Source organism: Triticum urartu, chromosome 5, assembly GCF_003073215.2.
Source record: "Triticum urartu cultivar G1812 chromosome 5, Tu2.1, whole genome shotgun sequence".
NCBI classification, from domain to species: Eukaryota; Viridiplantae; Streptophyta; class Magnoliopsida; order Poales; family Poaceae; genus Triticum; species Triticum urartu.
Window position 1 is genome coordinate 622,938,987 of NC_053026.1, and position 19,555 is coordinate 622,958,541.

The window sequence follows — 19,555 nt, forward strand, 5'->3', positions numbered from 1 at the left end:
AATGGTCAAAACACGAAAATTCGCCTCATGATAGCAGAAAATCTGTCTGTCTCCCCAGTTGAAGATATTGCTGTTTATAGCTTTTTTTTCTGGATATTGGAGCTTTTTATGTTGCTGATTGTAGCTTTCCCCGTAGACGCACTATCTCCGGCCGAAGCTTCCACCATCTTCCTCGGTTGCACCTTTTTCGGTGCGGCCGCAGCTTCTGCCATCTTCCTGGTTGCAGCTTTTGTCGGTGCGGTCGCATCTTCCATCATCTCACATTACACACGCTCACATCCACTAATTCACCCGTCGAGAGCTACTAGTCTGCTACCTCCTTTTTTAGGCGCCACTGTCCACAGGCCAAAGCCAATAGGCCTATCTCCAGTAGAATGCATGTCACCGTAAGACATCAATGGCATGTCATATAAAATCCTACATGAAAGGTAATAATAAGGTGAGAGATTCCTTGCAAAAGAAAATTGAGGTGAGAGATGATGGGTTGTATGATCTGCAACTTACAGCAGCAACAAAGATGCCGAGATACTATTTCCCCTGGCCCTACTAAGATGACTAGATTATTAGCTGTAAATTTATACAAGTTGCTACTTTACCAACAACTGTACCAACACACCATTGAAACAGGTCGTATGATGTATCGTTGGATGATGAATTAGTTGTTCTATCTTACAGTCCATCATGCATGCTATTGCATAGGCCCAGAGAGGTTATGAATTCAAAAACCGAATCAATAGCCACATACAATACTAACCGCCAAAATCGGTTTAGTTCGGCTTTAGTTTGTCGGACCGCTACCGATGACAATCTTCAACTTGACGAAAGTGCATGGCATCTTGTCCTAGTGGTCATTTGGCCTCGCCACGACCGCTACCTTGGGCATCGTCGGGTGGGAGATGGCGCGGCCTATGGTACCCATGTCGACATCAAAGTGATTGTGTAGGTGTTAGAGTCGACTCCATCATGCAATGCATAGTCTACTCTAATCAAAATAGCTTTGTGTGTGTTCGTTGTTGAAGATAGATAGTTTGATCACACTGTTTCTAGGAAGTCATAGGAACATGTGTAGTGATTTATTTCTCAATCAGTTGAATTGCGTGTTACAAAGACAATAGTTTTTTCGTCGGATGGTGAGTGTAGCGATCATAGGCGCACACAATGGATTGTTTGGTAGTGCGTAAACTTGTTCTTTACCTTTCCCCTTCTTTTAGTTATTCTATTTTGAAATGTGTATTACCATTATGTCAAATTAATGGAAATGGGATGGTCTGCTTTTAAAATAAAAAAAGACAATGATTGAGATGGACAAACTTTAAGTTATAAAATGTGCAACTATCTAAAGGAGCATACCATTTCACAAAATAAAAATAATATCTGGATCGCCTTTCTCCTCCTCCCCCTCCCCCCCCCCCCCCCCCCCCCCCCCCCCCTCTCCATGTTTTGCTCAAAAAATGTCTTAGTCACTAAGAAATAGGCAGTCATTATGAATATTTGGGATATAATTCTGTATAATGACACAACGTGCACCTGGTCTCTGCCTCGTGATGCACACAATCGACCATCATTGCAAAATTCAGTGAAAATGAAGGTTAACAACTAAATATTGGTAAACAAATATAACAACCAAATAGTTGTCTCATTGTCATATATTTCTGTTTCTAAGCTATAGTCACCCCATACGATACAATACCATATTTTGACCAAGACAAATGATCTCACGTGCGCTATTTTATGTCTTCACAAGGCTGCCCATAGCCCGAGCCTTCTGACGGAGAATAAACTTTTGAGTCTTCCCTGTCGAAGTCTTGGGCAAGTCAGCGAAGACCACCGCCTTTGGTGCCATGTAATGTGGCAACTTATCCCGACAGTAGTTTATAATCTCTATTTCTGTTGCATCGACGTTAGTCTTTAACTTGACGAACGCACAAGGTGTCTCACCCCAGTCGGTCGGCAACGTGAGCCGTGAGCGCTCCTCGGTCGGCAACGTGTCCCACTCCGGCATCCATGTGTTGATGGTGGCCGGGCCGGTAGTCTCAGTAAGACCATACATTTGGTGTACTATGAATCCAAGCTCCTCCATCCCGGACAAGATGTTAGGCGGCCGTGCGGCGCCGCCGGTCATGATATGTACCATCACTGGCAGTGGCTTTCGGTCACCACTTGGTGCGTTGACGATCATGTTGAGAACTGTGGGTGCCCCGCCCATGTGCGTCACCTTGTGTTGTGAGATCTTATCAAAGACGACCTTTGCCGTGAAGTGGCGCAAGCAAACGTTGGTACCGCCCTGCATGGCGATGCCCCATGATAGGTTCCACCCATTGGCGTGAAACATCGGCACGGTCCACAGGTAAGTCGGCGTAACAGTGATGTTGTACGTGAGAGCCGTTGCAATAGTGTTGAGGTACGCGCCCCAGTTGCTGTAGATCACGCCCTTGGGCCTCGCAGTTGTGCCAGACGTGTAATTCAACGCGATGGGGTCCAACTCATTCAGGGGCCAACGGATGTCGAACCCTAATGGTGCTTCTGTGATGAGACTCTCGTAGTCGTTGTAGGCGGAGTTGATGCAGCCTCCATCGTGTGCGATGGTTATGAGGACCGGAAGGGCCGTGGCGCTAGTCTGGTCGCCGGCGAGGTTATTCAGAGCAGCTCTCCCAACCTCAAGGAGGCCTGACTCGACAAACAACACCTTGGCGGCAGAGTGCTTCAGCAACGCGGACACCATGGCCGCGTCATGCCGTGTGTTCAAGGTGCAGAGGATCGCGCCTGCCATGGGCACGGCAAAGTGTAGCTCGTACATCGCCGGCACGTTCGGGCTAAGAACAGCAACCTGCACATGCATAGTATGGTTAACGATTTTGATGAATCTCATGTGAGTGGTTATGGCTCAGTCGACCTAGAAATACCCCATAATTTTGGGGTTAACAGTTGATAAACGTTAGATGAAGGTCGTTTCATTCAGATGCACTTGCACAAATCCCAAAGTCTGATCAGACGGGTATTAGTAGATGTGTTAGAAATAGTTACAGCTCCTATTTGCTGAAGACTGTTGGTTCCCGGCCAGTTTGGTACTCACCACATCACCGCGGGCAACCCCGAACCGGGCGGCGAGCGCGGCGGCCACGCGCAAGCACCTCTCCCGGACCTCGCTCCACGTGCAAGACCAGGACTCCCCGTACACCACCGCGGGGCGGTCGCCTTACACGGCCGCGGCGCGCTCGATGAAGCTGAGCGGCGTCAGCGGCGCATAGTTGGCAGCGCACCGCACCGTGCCGGACTCCGCGTCCAGCACCTCAAACTCCTCCTCCTCCAGGCCGGAGAAGGACGACAACCCCTGAGACGCGCACCGGCGGCGTGCCGAGGAGAAGGTAAGCGCACGATGATGATGCGTCGATCCGCTGCTGCGGCGAGGAAGTGGCCTCCTGAGCAGAAGCGGACGGGGTGCGGCTCTCATGGCGTGTGACGCCGCTCTTGGCTTAACACCTATACTATACATATAAGAAATAAGTATGCATATTAAGCTAGAATAGATTCAGCAAGCCCAGATCGTTTAAGCACAAATCATAGGGTCGTCATCTGGTTAAAGGAATCATTTGGTTAGTACTTTGAGATGTAGTACGTACCTCGATACCTCTATTACATGAGGCAAGGTCCGCCATGTGGTATTACCAAATATGGCGTGTTTCTCTGCGCTGTTTCTTCTTCCTTGAGAGTTCTCTCGATGAGATGCTAGCTATTTATATCAGCGTGTGCGTCGCTGCTTGCATATGTGGTTGGGTTGCACCAAGAGTCTGATAAACCCTTTGTACGGACACGGTGCTTTCAGTTTCAAAGTGACCGCAACACTCATCTGCCGGCGACTACCTAATACTGCCCCAACTGCTGGATGTGGTTAAGTAATTAATAGCGTGCCCAATCAATAAATTGATAAACATTGGATAAGCTTGGATGGATTTGGGTTACCCTATGCATGTTGACGTATGTAACTGATCCCCTAATCATGCTAGGGTAGCTTCCTTGTATAGGCAGTCCAAGATTGATCTGTTGTAAATTACTCCACTAGCTAATTGTTGGTATGTTGCAACGGTAACACTAATTATATCTGACATATAATATGCCTTACACCCATCATACTCTAAATTTTGATAAGATTTTATTTGGTAAGTGTCGTGGTATTTCCGCAGCAGATGTCCTCATAGGACTTCGTCGCGAGGCCATCACGTCAAGTGGTAGATCGAAGGGGTTAAGTGGACACGAAGGGTTTATACAGATTCGGCCCCTCTCGGAGAGGTAAAAGCCTACGTCCTATTTTGGGTGTATTGATTATGATCTCGAGACTTAGGTGCGCTAGGCCAACCCTAAAGCTCGAGAGATGTTAGTTGTCCCTTCTAACCCGGGGCTCCCCTTTATACATACAGTAGAGGCCCGGGTCGTACATGAGAGTCCAATCCGGGAATGAGTCCTCAACTTGTTCCCTAAGTAAAGAAAACATATACACAACGGTTTACAAACAGGCCTAAGCTAACACGTGATGAGCCGGCCCAATGGAAGGCGGCTCATCCTCCTCGTGACGATCTTCAGTAGAATACGGCCCACCTGGCCCGGCCCCCTGTAAGCTGCCATTGGTGACTCAGCCCTGGACGGGCGGGTCATATCCCGGGGTCATATCCCCAACAGTAAGTATGGGTATGGTAATGCAAGAAAAGTTTCGATTTAAGATTTAATTTGATTTGACTCGATTGAATTAATGCAAGACGTGATTTTGGGAAATGTACCAAACTGGTTTAGATTATTCCAAATTACTCTATTTATGTTGGTTTTAATATTGTGCAGCATCGATTGTGACTACGAAAAAATCAACAGAAAACCAAGTAGGGAGGGGTGCGTGGGGAGGAAAATCCGAGGTGGAAGGGGAGGCAACAGAATCAAATCCCCTTTAATAGTAGATACGTAATGTGATACCTATTTAAAACATCTACTCCCTTCGTTTCTAAATATTTGTCTTTTTAAAGATTTTCAATGGACTATCACATACAGATGTATATAAAAATATTTTAGAGTGTAGATTCACTCATTTTGCTCCGTATATAGTCACTTGTTGAAATCTCTACAAAGACAAATATTTAAGAACGAAAGGAGTAGATGAGAATTAGTTAAATCTCATGTAACTTCCTTATTGTCCGATCTATGCCCTCAAGGTTTGTGTGTTTTGGTGAAGGCTCTCACGTGTCGTAGGCGTTTTGCATGTGTTTCCCAGCAGTCCCTATCCCCATGCAGGTTGCTGGGTAGCGAGCAATCGCATACCCCATCTAATCGCAACGCTCACTACGCACAGATATATTGGGCCAACCCAAGTAAACATTTTCAGGTAACTCCCTAGTCTGGTTTTGGGAAGGTCCGAGACTTTCCCAGACCGGGATTTTGCCTATGTTTTTTTTCTTGTCTTTTTCTTTCTTTTTTCCTTTTTCTTTTTCTTTTTTATTTTATTTTTCTTTTTTTGACATATTTTAAAACCATGAACATTTTTGTTCATCAAATTCAAAATTTCCTCACTGAGTACAAAACAAACATCAAAACTCAAAAAATCATGAATTTTAAATAAATAGTTGATTCCAAAAATATTCATCCAAATTCAAAAAAAATCTTGAATTCAAAATGTGTTCATCAACTTTAAAAAATGTTAACCGAATTCAAAACGATTCATATTTTTTATAAATGTTCGCTATTGAATCATGAATATTTTTCCTACTTTTGAAAAAAATGATTTTTCTTTTCGAATCCCATATATTTTGTAGAAATTTGGATTTTTGAACATTTTTTCAGTTCAAAAACAAAAAGGAGAAAAACAGGCCGAGACGGCCCAGCACATGGGCCGGCCCAAAGCACGTGCTGAAGGAAGGTGGCTGTGCACGTTTGCATCTTATCCAGCGCGTATGACGCTGAATAGAAGAGGTGATTTGTGTCACATGTAACGAACGCTGCGGCCTCAAATCCTATTTGGCGCCTTATACGCCACTGATTGGCATTCTTGTTACTTCTTTTTACCATAGTACACACGCAAGCTTGTTACTTGGCGCCACACCACTCCATGGCATGTATATCAAAATAGGCCAGCCCAGCGAACCAACCTATGATTGGATGTTAGAGAGACAATAATATCCCAGCCCATGAGGGTTTTAAGTCCGGGTGCTCGCGTTGCTTTTCGATTTATTTTAGAATTTTCAGCGATGCGTTTTTTGTGGGAGGAGATGTTCCCGTCGACGACGAGGCGACTACGACGACTTTGTAAATCTTAAAATGATCTATCGGGTCAGTCTCTTGAAAGTGCTTATAGGAATAGGGTGTATGTGCGCATTCATATGGGTGTGTGTGCTCACATATGTATGAGCGCTTGCGTCTGTACTGTGTTCAAATATAGGCCAGCCCATGTAAGTCTTTTTTTCATCGGTTTTTCTAGGAACTTTCCCGTGAAGGTCTTATTGGTTTCTCTGGTTCATTTTTCTTTAGGATTTCACCAGCACGGGATTTGTGGTTTTTTCCTGCTTTTTCTTTTCTTTTAATTTTTTGTTTTCATTTCCTATATTTCATTTTCATTTTCCCCTTTTTTTTTTTTGTGTCAAATTCGTGAACTTTATAATCTTGAAAGAAAATTAAATTTGTGAACTTTTCTCAAATTCATGAACCCTTTCCAAATTTCATGAACTGTTTTGAATTCTTCTTAATCTTGTTTGAAATTCATGAACTTTTTTTCATTTTACGTAAAAAAATAAATTACAAACTTTTCAAATTCTAGAACTTTTTTTAATTCGTGAACCTTTCTCAAAATTCATGAACTTGTACCAAATTGCATGAAATTTGTTGATTTTTTTCAAATTATTCGATATTTCCTAAAGATATGAACTTTTTTTTCAAGCCAATGATCAACGTTGTGTTGTCAACGACCAACCGGTCAACTGGTCAACGCTCGTTAGTCCACCTGTCAAATCCATGAACTTTTTTAGTGCATTTATGATTTTTTATATGTTTAAATATTCAAAAACCGAATCTTGGTTTTTTTATTTCAACAAACCGAAATGGGTCGTGTCTCAAGATGGCAATGGGGCCACGAACCCCGTGACCCTTGGATTTTTATCCTATTAGGGGTCAGGAATGGGCGTGTTTAAAACCCCACGGAGCTCCTTCTAGGTAAATTGTAAAATGCGGCTTGTTTCATTGGTTCAAACCCATTCTAGCAGTACCCGAACCCGAAATCCGCCATACCCATGAAGCTACCGACATATGGGCCCCGGAATACACACGAGCCAGCCAAAACCTAGCTTATCCCCCCCCCCCCCCCCCCAAATTTTTTCAGTCCACGATGATGCCTAGTTTGAAGTGGTTTGTGAATTATGATTTATTTTTTGGTATTTGTGTAATTGGACCATTTCAGGTCATTTGTGCTTGTGAGCCATGTATTGATTATCAAAACTTGTTGAACCATGAATTGCCATCTCGTTGAACCATGTATGGCTGAAATATGCTCCTATTTGTTGGTGAAATATACTCACGTTTGTTGCTGAAATATGCTATTGTTTTGTGTTGAAATATGCTCATGTTTTGTTGCTCAAATATGCTCCTTTTTGCTATTGTTATTGCTGAAATATACTCATGTTTGCTACTTAAATGCTGCTATTCACCTTATGTTTTCTTCCTGAAATGTGATCCCTTTTGCTGCTGCTATTGCTGAAATATATTCCAATTTTATTGAGAAATGTTGTACTTTTTGTTGGCCGCGTGTGGGGACGGGTTCCCCACAAGTATAGAAAACTAGACAAATTTAGGGGATGGGCAAAAACAGACAACGTGCACGGGTTCGGGGACGAGGCCGGGCGTGCGTTTTCTCGCGGGGACGGGGATGAGCATGCAAACATCGACGAGCTTCGTCCCCATTACCATCTTAAGCCACGTCCCGCAGGCACGCACATGAGCCCTTGGACATGTAAGTTTTTTTTATAGCAGCCAGGTCATGGAAGTAGCGCTTAAGGCCAGGCTAGATTCAGATCCCCGGCCATTCTTTGCCGCCATGCAGGCCAGGCTAGACTCAGATTGTCCAGGAGACCAACCAAACAAAGACCAGGCAGATCCCAGGGAAGTCTATGGCCAGGCAATTCTGCTCCAGGCTTCAAACCAAATAGGCCCGAAGTGTCGGGGGCTTCCACAAAACCGTGCCTACCACAACACAGTAGGCTCCTATAGACTGCAGCGGAGCACCATGCGCTTCTTTGGCTGTGTAAGTGCTGCACAAGAAAAACTCAGGGCATTCCCGAACCGAGTCATCAATGACCCTCTCACTCCACCCGACCATGACAAGCCACATAGAGGCGTGAGAAGACCAGGCGATGAAACATGTGCACATGACTATGTTTAGAGCATCTCTAGCAGACCTCGTATAATGCCGCGATCCGCAAAATAATCGCCAAAATATGGGTCCACGTGAAAAATGTTGCCGGATCAGACACCGCAAACGCGTCCGACCCGTAAAAAAATTTGCGGGACGCGGCAAAAGTTTGCCCTCAACCTTTAGATTCACGGGGTGGGAGGCCGACCCGAGCATGCCCCCCTATCCGCAACGAGATTTGGCACGAGGGAAATTTCTGCGCGGCCGTTCCTGCTCCCCCCCTCATCAACCGCCATTGCCCCGCCACCGCCCACTCCGGTTCATCTTCCCCGGCCATTCTTCGCCGCCATGGAAGCCTCCCAGCCTTCCCCCGTCATAGTGGAGGTCGCGCACGCACAATCCCCTCCGGTAGATCTCGTTGCCGGTCATGTCGCTCCCGCCATCGCTCAAGGCACCACCGCGCCTGCCCGCAAGCGGCTGGGCAACGTGGTCATGCAGGGTGGAAATCTGGCTGGCCCAGCCGGGAAGGCACGCGCGTCGGGCGCCGCCGCCGCTGCGCGATCTGCCCGGCCGCCGCCGGAGAAGGTGGGCAAGGTTTCAGGCGTGAAGTGCAAGAAGGTTCCTATGAAAAGGTCGGCGCCTTCATCCACTCCCTCCGCCCCGGCAAAAGGTTCCCAGAAGATGGCGTTCAACGACGTTGCTTCCACCGCAGGCGAGGTGTTCGATGAAATTGCCGAAAGGTATGCATCTTCGATCCCTTCTACTTGCTTCACTTTTCTCCATTGTGGTAGCTCGTGACTTGATGTCACTCATTGTAGCGGTGGTTCGAACAATGCCACTGCCGAGTTCGTCAACTTGTTGGACACCAACACCGTCGACATCGATCAAGCCCCGTTTGCTGATTTCGATTACAATGAAATGGAGGGTGGCGTGGATGATCACGGTGGTGAAGATGAAGTGGGGGGGTAGATCAGGGGGTGTATGAGCAAGCGCAAGCAAAAAAAGTGCGAGATCGAAGGACTATACGATGTTGGAAGACCAAATCTTGATCAAGCCTTGGAGTGCGGTGTCTCTTGATGCTTGCACCGGTACATCTCAAACCGCCAAGAGGTATTGGCAAAGAATCAAAGGTCAATACTTCCGCAAGATGGGGAAGCATCCCAATAGGACTCCACGCACCTTTCGGTCACTCCAAGGTCGTTGGGATGTGATCAAGCCGATTTGTAGCCGTGGGGCTGCTTGCTTGGAACAAGTTCGCAATGCACCTCCAAGTAGAACCGTGAAATCCGACTGTGTGAGTTCATTTTCACGTCCCATGTTGTGCAAATCATTTATACCATTTGAAGTAATTGCATCATTTGACATTGTTTTAATTGTGTAGGAGAAAATTGCCCAACAAAGATACAAAGATACAAAGACATGAAAGCTTCCGAAGGCAAAAAAATTAAACTAGAGCATTGTTGGGACTTGCTCAAAGGGTGTGACAAGTGGAAGTTGATTGATAGAGAATCTCCACCGAAGAGAGGTTCACTTACGAACACGGATGAAGATGAAGATGATGATAGCCCAAGAAACTTGAACAAACCCGATGGTGACAAGAAGACAAAGGAGAAGATCAAGAGGGAACACGAAGCATCGAGCTTGCGGGACAAGAAAGATGCCATGGTGCTATCAAATGAGTTGATGTTAGCGAACACACTGGAGACAAAGGAAGTGTTGTTGGGGAACGTAGTAATTTCAAAAAAATTCCTACGCACACGCAAGATCATGGTGATGCATAGCAACGAGAGGGGAGAGTGTGATCTACGTACCCTTGTAGATCGACAGCGGAAGCGTTAGCATAACGCGGTTGATGTAGTCGTACGTCTTCACGGCCCAACCGATCAAGCACCGAAACTACGGCACCTCCGAGTTCTAGCACACGTTCAGCTCGATGACGATCCCCGGACTCCGATCCAGCAAAGTGTCAGGGAAGAGTTCCGTCAGCACGACGGCGTGGTGACGATCTTGATGTACTACTGTCGCAGGGCTTCGCCTAAGCACCGCTACAATATTATCAAGGACTATGGTGGCAGGGGGCGCCGCACACGGCTAAGAATATGATCACGAGGATCAACTTGTGTGTCTCTGGGGTGCCCCTGCCTCCGTATATAAAGGTTCAAGAGAGGAGGAGGCCGGCCGGCCCCTATGGCGCGCCAAGGAGGAGTCCTCCTCCTAGCAGGAGTAGGACTCCTACTAGGAGGGGGAAAGAAGTGGGGAAGGAGAAGGAAAGGGGGCGCCGCCCCCCCTCTCCTAGTCCAATTCGGACCAGGGGGGAAGAGGCGCGGCCCACCTTTGGCTGCCCCTCTCTCTCTCCACTAAGGCCCATATGGCCCATTACTTCTCCCGGGGGGTTCCGGTAACCCTCCGGCTCTCCGGTTTTCTCCGAAATCACCCGGAACACTTCCGGTGTCCGAATATAGCCGTCCAATATATCAATCTTTATGTCTCGACCATTTCGAGACTCCTCGTCATGTCCGTGATCACATCCGGGACTCCGAACAACCTTCGGTACATAAAACATAAACTCATAATATAACTGTCATCGAAACCTTAAGCGTGCGGACCCTACGGGTTCGAGAACAATGTAGACATGACCGAGACACGTCTCCGGTCAATAACCAATAGCGGAACCTGGATGCTCATATTGGCTCCTACATATTCTACGAAGATCTTTATCGGTCAGACCGCATAACAACATACGTTGTTTCCTTTGTCATTTGTCATCGGTACGTTACTTGCCCGAGATTCGATCGTCGGTATCCAATACCTAGTTCAATCTCGTTACCGGCAAGTCTCTTTACTCGTTCCGTAATACATCATCTCGTAACTAACTCTTTAGTTGCATTGCTTGCAAGGCTTAAGTGATGTGCATTACCGAGAGGGCCCAGAGATACCTCTCCGACGATCGGAGTGACAAATCCTAATCTCGAAATACGTCAACCCAACATGTACCTTTGGAGACACCTGTAGAGTACCTTTATAATCACCCAGTTACGTTGTGACGTTTGGTAGCACACAAAGTGTTCCTCCGGCACACGGGAGTTACATAATCTCATAGTCATAGGAACATGTATAAGTCATGAAGAAAGCAATAGCAACATACTAAACGATCGGGTGCTAAGCTAAAGGAATGGGTCATGTCAATCAGATCATTCAACTAATGATGTGATCCCGTTAATCAAATAACAACTCTTTGTCAATGGTTAGGAAACATAACCATCTTTGATTAACGAGCTAGTCAAGTAGAGGCATACTAGTGACACTCTGTTTGTCTATGTATTCACACATGTATTATGTTTCCGGTTAATACAATTCTAGCATGAATAATAAACTTTTATCATGATATAAGGAAATAAATAATAACTTTATTATTGCCTCTAGGGCATATTTCCTTCAGTCTCCTACTTGCACTAGAGTCAATAATCTAGATTACACAGTAATGATTCTAACACCCATGGAGCTTTGGTGTTGATCATGTTTTGCTCGTGGAAGAGGCTTAGTCAACGGGTCTGCTACATTCAGCTCCGTATGTATCTTGCAAATCTCTATGTCTCCCACCTGGACTAGATCCCAGATGGAATTGAAGCGTCTCTTGATGTGCTTGGTTCTTTTGTGAAATCTGGATTCCTTTGCCAAGGCAATTGCACCAGTATTGTCACAAAAGATTTTCATTGGACCCGATGCACTAGGTATGACACCTAGATTGGATATGAACTCCTTCATCCAGACTCCTTCATTTGCTGCTTCCGAAGCAGCTATGTACTCTGCTTCACATGTAGATCCCGCCACGACGCTTTGTTTTGAACTGCACCAACTGACAGCTCTTTGTGATTTAGAATCGTCCGAATCAGTGTCAAAGCTTGCATCAATGTAACCGTTTACAATGAGCTCTTTGTCACCTCCATATACGAGGAACATATCCTTAGTCCTTTTCAGGTACTTCAGGATGTTCTTGACCGCTGTCCAGTGATCCACTCCTGGATTACTTTGGTACCTCCCTGCTAAACTTATAGCAAGGCACACATTAGGTCTGGTACACAACATTGCATACATGATAGAGCCTATGGCTGAAGCACAGGGAACATCTTTCATTTTCTCTCTATCTTCTGCAGTGGTCGGGCATTGAGTCTGACTCAACTACACACCTTGTAACACAGGCAAGAACCCTTTCTTTGCTTGATCCATTTTGAACTTCTTCAAAATCTTGTCAAGGTATGTGCTTTGTGAAAGTCCAATTAAGTGTCTTGATCTATCTCTATCGATCTTTATGCCTAATATGTAAGCAGCTTCACCGAGGTCTTTCATTGAAAAACTATTATTCAAGTATCCCTTTATGCTATCCAGAAATTCTATATCATTTCCAATCAGTAATATGTCATCTACATATAATATCAGAAATGCTACAGAGCTCCCACTCACTTCCTTGTAAATACAGGCTTCTCCAAAAGTCTGTATAAAACCAAATGCTTTGATCATACTATCAAAGCGTTTATTCCAACTCCGAGAGGCTTGCACCAGTCCATAAATGGATCGCTGGAGCTTGCACACTTTGTTAGCTCCCTTTGGATCGACAAAACCTTTCGGTTGCATCATATACAACTCTTCTTCCAGAAATCCATTCAGGAATGCAGTTTTTACATCCATCTACCAAATTTCATAATCATAAAATGCGGCAATTGCTAACATGATTCGGACAGACTTGAGCATCGCTACGGGTGAGAAGGTCTCATCGTAGTCAAACCCTTGTACTTGTCTAAAACCTTTTGCGACAAGTCGAGCTTTGTAGACAGTAATATTACCATCAGCGTCAGTCTTCTTCTTGAAAATCCATTTATTCTCAATTGCTTGCCGATCATCGGGCAAGTCAACCAAAGTCCATACTTTGTTCTCATACATGGATCCCATCTCAGATTTCATGGCTTCAAGCCATTTTGCGGAATCTGGGCTCACCATCGCTTCTTCATAGTTCGTAGGTTCGTCATGATCTAGCAGCATGATTTCCAGAACAGGATTACCGTACCACTCTGGCGTGGTTCTCACTCTGGTTGATCTATGAGGTTCAGTAGTATCTTGTCCTGAAGTTTCATGATCATTATCATTAGCTTCCTCACTAATTGGTGTAGGTGTCGCAGAAACAATTTTCTGTGATGTACTACTTTCCAATAAGGGAGCAGGTACAGTTACCTCATCAAGTTCTACTTTCCTCCCACTCACATCTTTCGAGAGAAACTCCTTCTCCAGAAAGTTTCCGAATTTAGCAACAAAAATCTTGTCTTCGGATCTGTGATAGAAGGTGTATCTAATAGTTTCCTTTGGATATCCTATGAAGACACATTTCTCCGATTTGGGTTCGAGCTTATCAGGTTGAAGCTTTTTCACATAAGCATCGCAGCCCCAAACTTTCAGAAACGACAATTTTGGTTTCTTGCCAAACCATAGTTCATAAGGTGTCGTCTCAACGGATTTCGATGGTGCCCTATTTAATGTGAATGCGGTTGTCTCTAAAGCATAACCCCAAAACGATAGCGGTAAATCAGTAAGAGACAGCATAGATCGCACCATATCTAGTAAAGTACGATTACAACGTTCGGACACACCATTAATTACGCTGTGGTGTTCCGGGTGGCGTGAGTTGCGAAACTATTCCGCATTGCTTCAAATGTACACCAAACTCGTAACTCAAATATTCTCCTCCACGATCAGATCGTAGAAACTTTATTTTCTTGTTACGATGATTTTCAACTTCACTCTGAAATTCTTTGAACTTTTCAAATGTTTCAGACTTATGTTTCATTAAGTAGATATACCCATATCTGCTTAAGTCATCTGTGAAGGTGAGAAAATAATGATATCCGCCACGAGCCTCAATATTCATCGGACCACATACATCTGTATGTATGATTTCCAACAAATCTGTTGCTCTCTCCATAGTACCGGAGAACGGTGTTTTAGTCATCTTGCCCATGAGGCACGGTTCGCAAGTACCAAGTGATTCATAATCAAGTGGTTCCAAAAGTCCATCAGTATGGAGTTTCTTCATGCGCTTTACACCCATATGACCTAAACGGCAGTGCCACAAATAAGTTGCACCATCATTATCAACTCTGCATCTTTTGGCTTCAATATTATGAATATGTGTATCACTACTATCGAGATTCTATAAGAATAGACCACTCTTCAAGGGTGTATGACCATAAAAGATATTACTCATATAAATAGAACAACCATTATTCTCTGATTTAAATGAATAACCGTCTCGCATTAAACAAGATCCAGATATAATGTTCATGCTCAACGCTGGCACCAAATAACAATTATTTAGGTCTAATACTAATCCCGAAGGTAGATGTAGAGGTAGCATGCCAACCGCGATCACATCGACTTTGGAACCGTTTCCCACGCGCATCGTCACCTCGTCCTTAGCCAATCTTCGCTTAATCCGTAGTCCCTGTTTTGAGTTGCAAATATTAGCAACAGAACCAGTATCAAATACCCAGGTGCTACTGCGAGCATTAGTAAGGTACACATCAATAACATGTATATCACATATACCTTTGTTCACCTTGCCATCCTTCTTATCCGCAAAATACTTGAGGCAGTTCCGCTTCCAGTGACTAGTCTGCTTGCAGTAGAAGCACTCAGTTTCAGGCTTAGGTCCAGACTTGGGTTTCTTCTCTTGAGCAGCAACTTGCTTGCCGTTCTTCTTGAAGTTCCCCTTCTTCTTCCCTTTGCCCTTTTTCTTGAAACTAGTGGTCTTGTTGACCATCAACACTTGATGCTCCTTTTTGATTTCTACCTCCGCAGCTTTCAGCATTGCGAAGAGCTCGGGAATAGTCTTATTCATCCCTTGCATATTATAGTTTATCACGAAGCTCTTGTAGCTTGGTGGCAGTGATTGGAGAATTCTGTCAATGACGCAATCATCTGGAAGATTAACTCCCATCTGAATCAAGTGATTATTATACCTAGACATTTTGAGTATATGCTCACTGACAGAACTGTTCTCCTCCATCTTGCAGCTATAGAACTTATTGGAGACTTCATATCTCTCAATCCGGTCATTTTCTTGAAATATTAACTTCAACTCCTGGAACATCTCATATGCTCCATGACGTTCAAAACGTCGTTGAAGTCCCGATTCTAAGCCGTAAAGCATGGCACACTGAACTATCGAGTAGTCATCAGCTTTGCTCTGCCAGACGTTCATAACATTCGGTGTTGCTCCAGCAGCAGGCCTGGCACCCAGCGGTGCTTCCAGGACGTAATTCTTCTATGCAGCAATGAGGATAATCCTCAAGTTACGGACCCAGTCCGTGTAATTGCTACCATCATCTTTCAACTTTGCTTTCTCAAGGAACGCATTAAAATTCAACGGAACAACAGCACGGGCCATCTATCTACAATCAAACATACATAAGCAAGATACTATCAGGTACTAAGTTCATGATAAATTTAAGTTCAATTAATCAAATTACTTAAGAACTCCCACTTAGATAGACATCCCTCTAATCGTCTAAGTGATCACGTGATCCAAATCAACTAAACCATGTCCGATCATCACGTGAGATGGAGTAGTTTCTTTGGTGAACATCACTATGTTGATCATATCTACTATATGATTCACGCTCGACCTTTCGGTCTCCGTGTTCCGAGGCCATATCTGTATATGCTTGGCTCGTCAAGTATAACCTGAGTATTCCGCGTGTGCAACTGTTTTGCACCCGTTGTATTTGAACATAGAGCCTATCACACCCGATCATCACGTGGTGTCTCAGCACGAAGAACTTTCGCAACGGTGCATACTCAGGGAGAACACTTCTTGATAATTTTAGTGAGAGATCATCTTATAATGCTACCGTCAATCAAAGCAAGATAAGATGCATAAAGGATAAACATCACATGCAATCAATATAAGTGATATGATATGGCCATCATCATCTTGTGCCTGTGATCTCCATCTTCGAAGCACCGTCTGTTGGAAATATGCCCTAGAAACAATAATAAATTGGTTATTATTATATATTTCCTTGTTCATGATAATCGTTTATTATCCATGCTATAATTGTATTGATAGGAAACTCAGATACACGTGTGGATACATAGACAACACCATGTCCCTAGTAAGCCTCTAGTTGACTAGCTCGTTGATCAATAGATGGTTACGGTTTCTTGACCATGGACATTGGATGTCATTGATAACGGGATCACGTCATTAGGAGAATGATGTGATGGACAAAGACCCAATCCTAAGCCTAGCACAAAGATCGTGTAGTTTGTATGCTAAAGCTTTTCTAATGTCAAGTATCATTTCCTTAGACCATGAGATTGTGCAACTCCCGGATACCGTAGGAGTGCTTTGGGTGTGCCAAACGTCACAACGTAACTGGGTGGCTATAAAGGTACATTACAGGTATCTCCGAAAGTGTCTGTTGGGTTGGCACGAATCGAGACTGGGATTTGTCACTCCGTGTAAACGGAGAGGTATCTCTGGGCCCACTCGGTAGGACATCATCATATGCGCAATGTGACCAAGGAGTTGATCACGGGATGATGTGTTACGGAACGAGTAAAGATACTTGCCGGTAACGAGATTGAACAAGGTATAGGGATACCGACGATCGAATCTCGGGCAAGTACAATACCGCTAGACAAAGGGAATTGTATACGGGATTGATTGAGTCCTTGACATCGTGGTTCATCCGATGAGATCATCGTGGAACATGTGGGAGCCAACATGGGTATCCAGATCCCGCTGTTGGTTATTGACCGGAGAACGTCTCGGTCATGTCTGCATGTCTCCCGAACCCGTAGGGTCTACACACTTAAGGTTCGATGACGCTAGGGTTATAAAGGAAGCTTGTATGTGGTTACCGAATGTTGTTTGGAGTCCCGGATGAGATCCCGGACGTCACGAGGAGTTCCGGAATGGTCCGGAGGTAAAGATTTATCTATAGGAAGTCCTGTTTCGGCCATCGGGACAAGTTTCGGGGTCATCGGTATTGTACCGGGACCACCGGAAGGGTCCCGGGGGCCCACCGGGTGGGGCCACCTGCCGCGGGGGCCACATGGGCTGTAGGGGGTGCGCCTTGGCCTACATGGGCCAAGGGCACCAGCCCCAAGAGGCCCATGCGCCTGGGGAAACCCTAAAGGAAGAGTCCCAGAAGGGGAAGGCACCTCTTAGGTGCCTTGGGGGGGGAGGACTCCTCCCCTGGCCGCCGCCCCCTAGGAGATTGGATCTCCTAGGGCTGGGCACCCCCCCTTTGGGATCCCTATATATAGTGAGGGTAGGAGGGCCTCTTGAGACACACCTTTGCCTTTGGTGCAGCCCTCCCTCTCTCCCAAGTCCTTCTCCTCTCCCGTGGTGCTTGGCGAAGCCCTGCAGGATTGCCACGCTCCTCCACCACCACCATGCCGTTGTGCTGCTGTTGGATGGAGTCTTCCTCAACCTCTCCCTCTCTCCTTGCTGGATCAAGGCGTGGGAGACGTCACCGGGCTGTACGTGTGTTGAACGCGGAGGTGCCGTGCGTTCGGCACTTGGTCATCGGTGATTTGAATCACGACGAGTACGACTCCATCAACCCCGTTCACTTGAACGCTTCCGCTTAGCGATCTACAAGGGTATGTAGATGCACTCTCCTTCCCCTCGTTGCTAGTCTCTCCATAGATAGATCTTGGTGACACGTAGGAAATTTTGAATTTCTGCTACGTTCCCCAACAGTGGCATCATGAGCTAGGTCTATGCGTAGTTACTATGCACGAGTAGAACACAAAGTAGTTGTGGGCGTTGATTTTGTTCAATATGCTTGTCGTTACTAGTATTATCTTGATTCGGCGGCATCGTGGGATGAAGCGGCCCGGACCGACCTTACACGTACTCTTACGTGAGACAGGTTCCACCGACTGACATGCACTAGTTGCATAAGGTGGCTAGCGGGTGTCTGTCTCTCCTACTTTAGTCGGATCGGATTCGATGAAAAGGGTCCTTATGAAGGGTAAATAGCAATTGGCATATCACGTTGTGGTCTTTGCGTAGGTAAGAAACGTTCTTGCTAGAAACCCATAGCAGCCACGTAAAACATGCAAACAACAATTAGAGGACGTCTAACTTGTTTTTGCAGGGTATGCTATGTGATGTGATATGGCCAAAGGATGTGATGAATGATATATGTGATGTATGAGATTGATCATGTTCTTGTAATAGGAATCACGACTTGCATGTCGATGAGTATGACAACCGGCAGGAGCCATAGGAGTTGTCTTTATTTATTTATGACCTGCGTGTCAACATAAACGTCATGTAATTACTTTACTTTATTGCTAACCGTTAGCTGTAGTAGTAGAAGTAATAGATGACGTGACAACTTCATGAAGACACGATGATGGAGATCATGATGATGGAGATCATGGTGTCATGCCGGTGACGATGATGATCATGGAGCCCCGAAGATGGAGATCAAAAGGAGCAATATGATATTGGCCATATCATGTCACTATTTGATTGCATGTGATGTTTATCATGTTTATACATCTTATTTGCTTAGAACGACGGTAGTAAATAAGATGATCCCTTACAACAATTTCAAGAAGTGTTCTCCCCTAACTGTGCACCGTTGCTACAGTTCGTCGTTTCAAAGCACCACGTGTTGATCGGGTGTGATAGATCCTTACGTTCACATACAACGGGTGTAAGACAGTTTTACACATGCAAAAACACTTAGGGTTAACTTGACGAGCCTAGCATGTACAGACATGGCCTCGGAACACAGAAGACCGAAAGGTCGAGCATGAGTCGTATAGAAGATACGATCAACATGAAGATGTTCATCGACGTTGACTAGTCCGTCTCACGTGTTGATCGGACACGGCCTAGTTGACTCGGATCATGTAATCACTTAGATGACTAGAGGGATGTCTATCTGAGTGGGAGTTCATAAGATGAACTTAATTATCCTGAACATAGTCAAAAAGGATTTTGCAAATTATGTCGTAGCTCGCGTTTCAGTTCTACTGTTTAGATATGTTCCTAGAGAAAAATTAGTTGAAAGTTGATAGTAGCAATTATGCGGACTAGGTCCGTAAACTGAGGATTGTCCTCATTGCTTCTTAGAAGGCTTATGTCCTTAATGCACCGCTCAGTGT

The 19,555-nt window shown here is 45.1% G+C and overlaps 1 protein-coding gene across 1 annotated transcript; it reads right to left on the reverse strand.

Moving 5' to 3' along the window:
• Nucleotides 1–1,583: 1,583 nt before the first annotated feature.
• Nucleotides 1,584–3,745, reverse strand: LOC125506340 (isovalerate--CoA ligase AAE2-like). The gene is made up of 3 exons (XM_048671181.1): nucleotides 3,621–3,745; nucleotides 3,074–3,480; nucleotides 1,584–2,827 (listed from the first exon to the last, which is right to left on the reverse strand). Exon 3 carries the CDS (start codon nucleotides 2,795–2,797, stop codon nucleotides 1,730–1,732), a length of 1,068 nt encoding a protein of 355 aa, XP_048527138.1. The 5' UTR covers nucleotides 2,798–2,827; nucleotides 3,074–3,480; nucleotides 3,621–3,745; the 3' UTR covers nucleotides 1,584–1,729.
• Between the last annotated feature and the right edge of the window lie 15,810 nt (nucleotides 3,746–19,555).

Coding starts and splice junctions, on each gene's coding strand:
- LOC125506340 (XM_048671181.1), bottom strand. CDS start 2,797: ATGTACGAGCTACACTTTGCCGTGCCCATGGCAGGCGCGATCCTCTGC.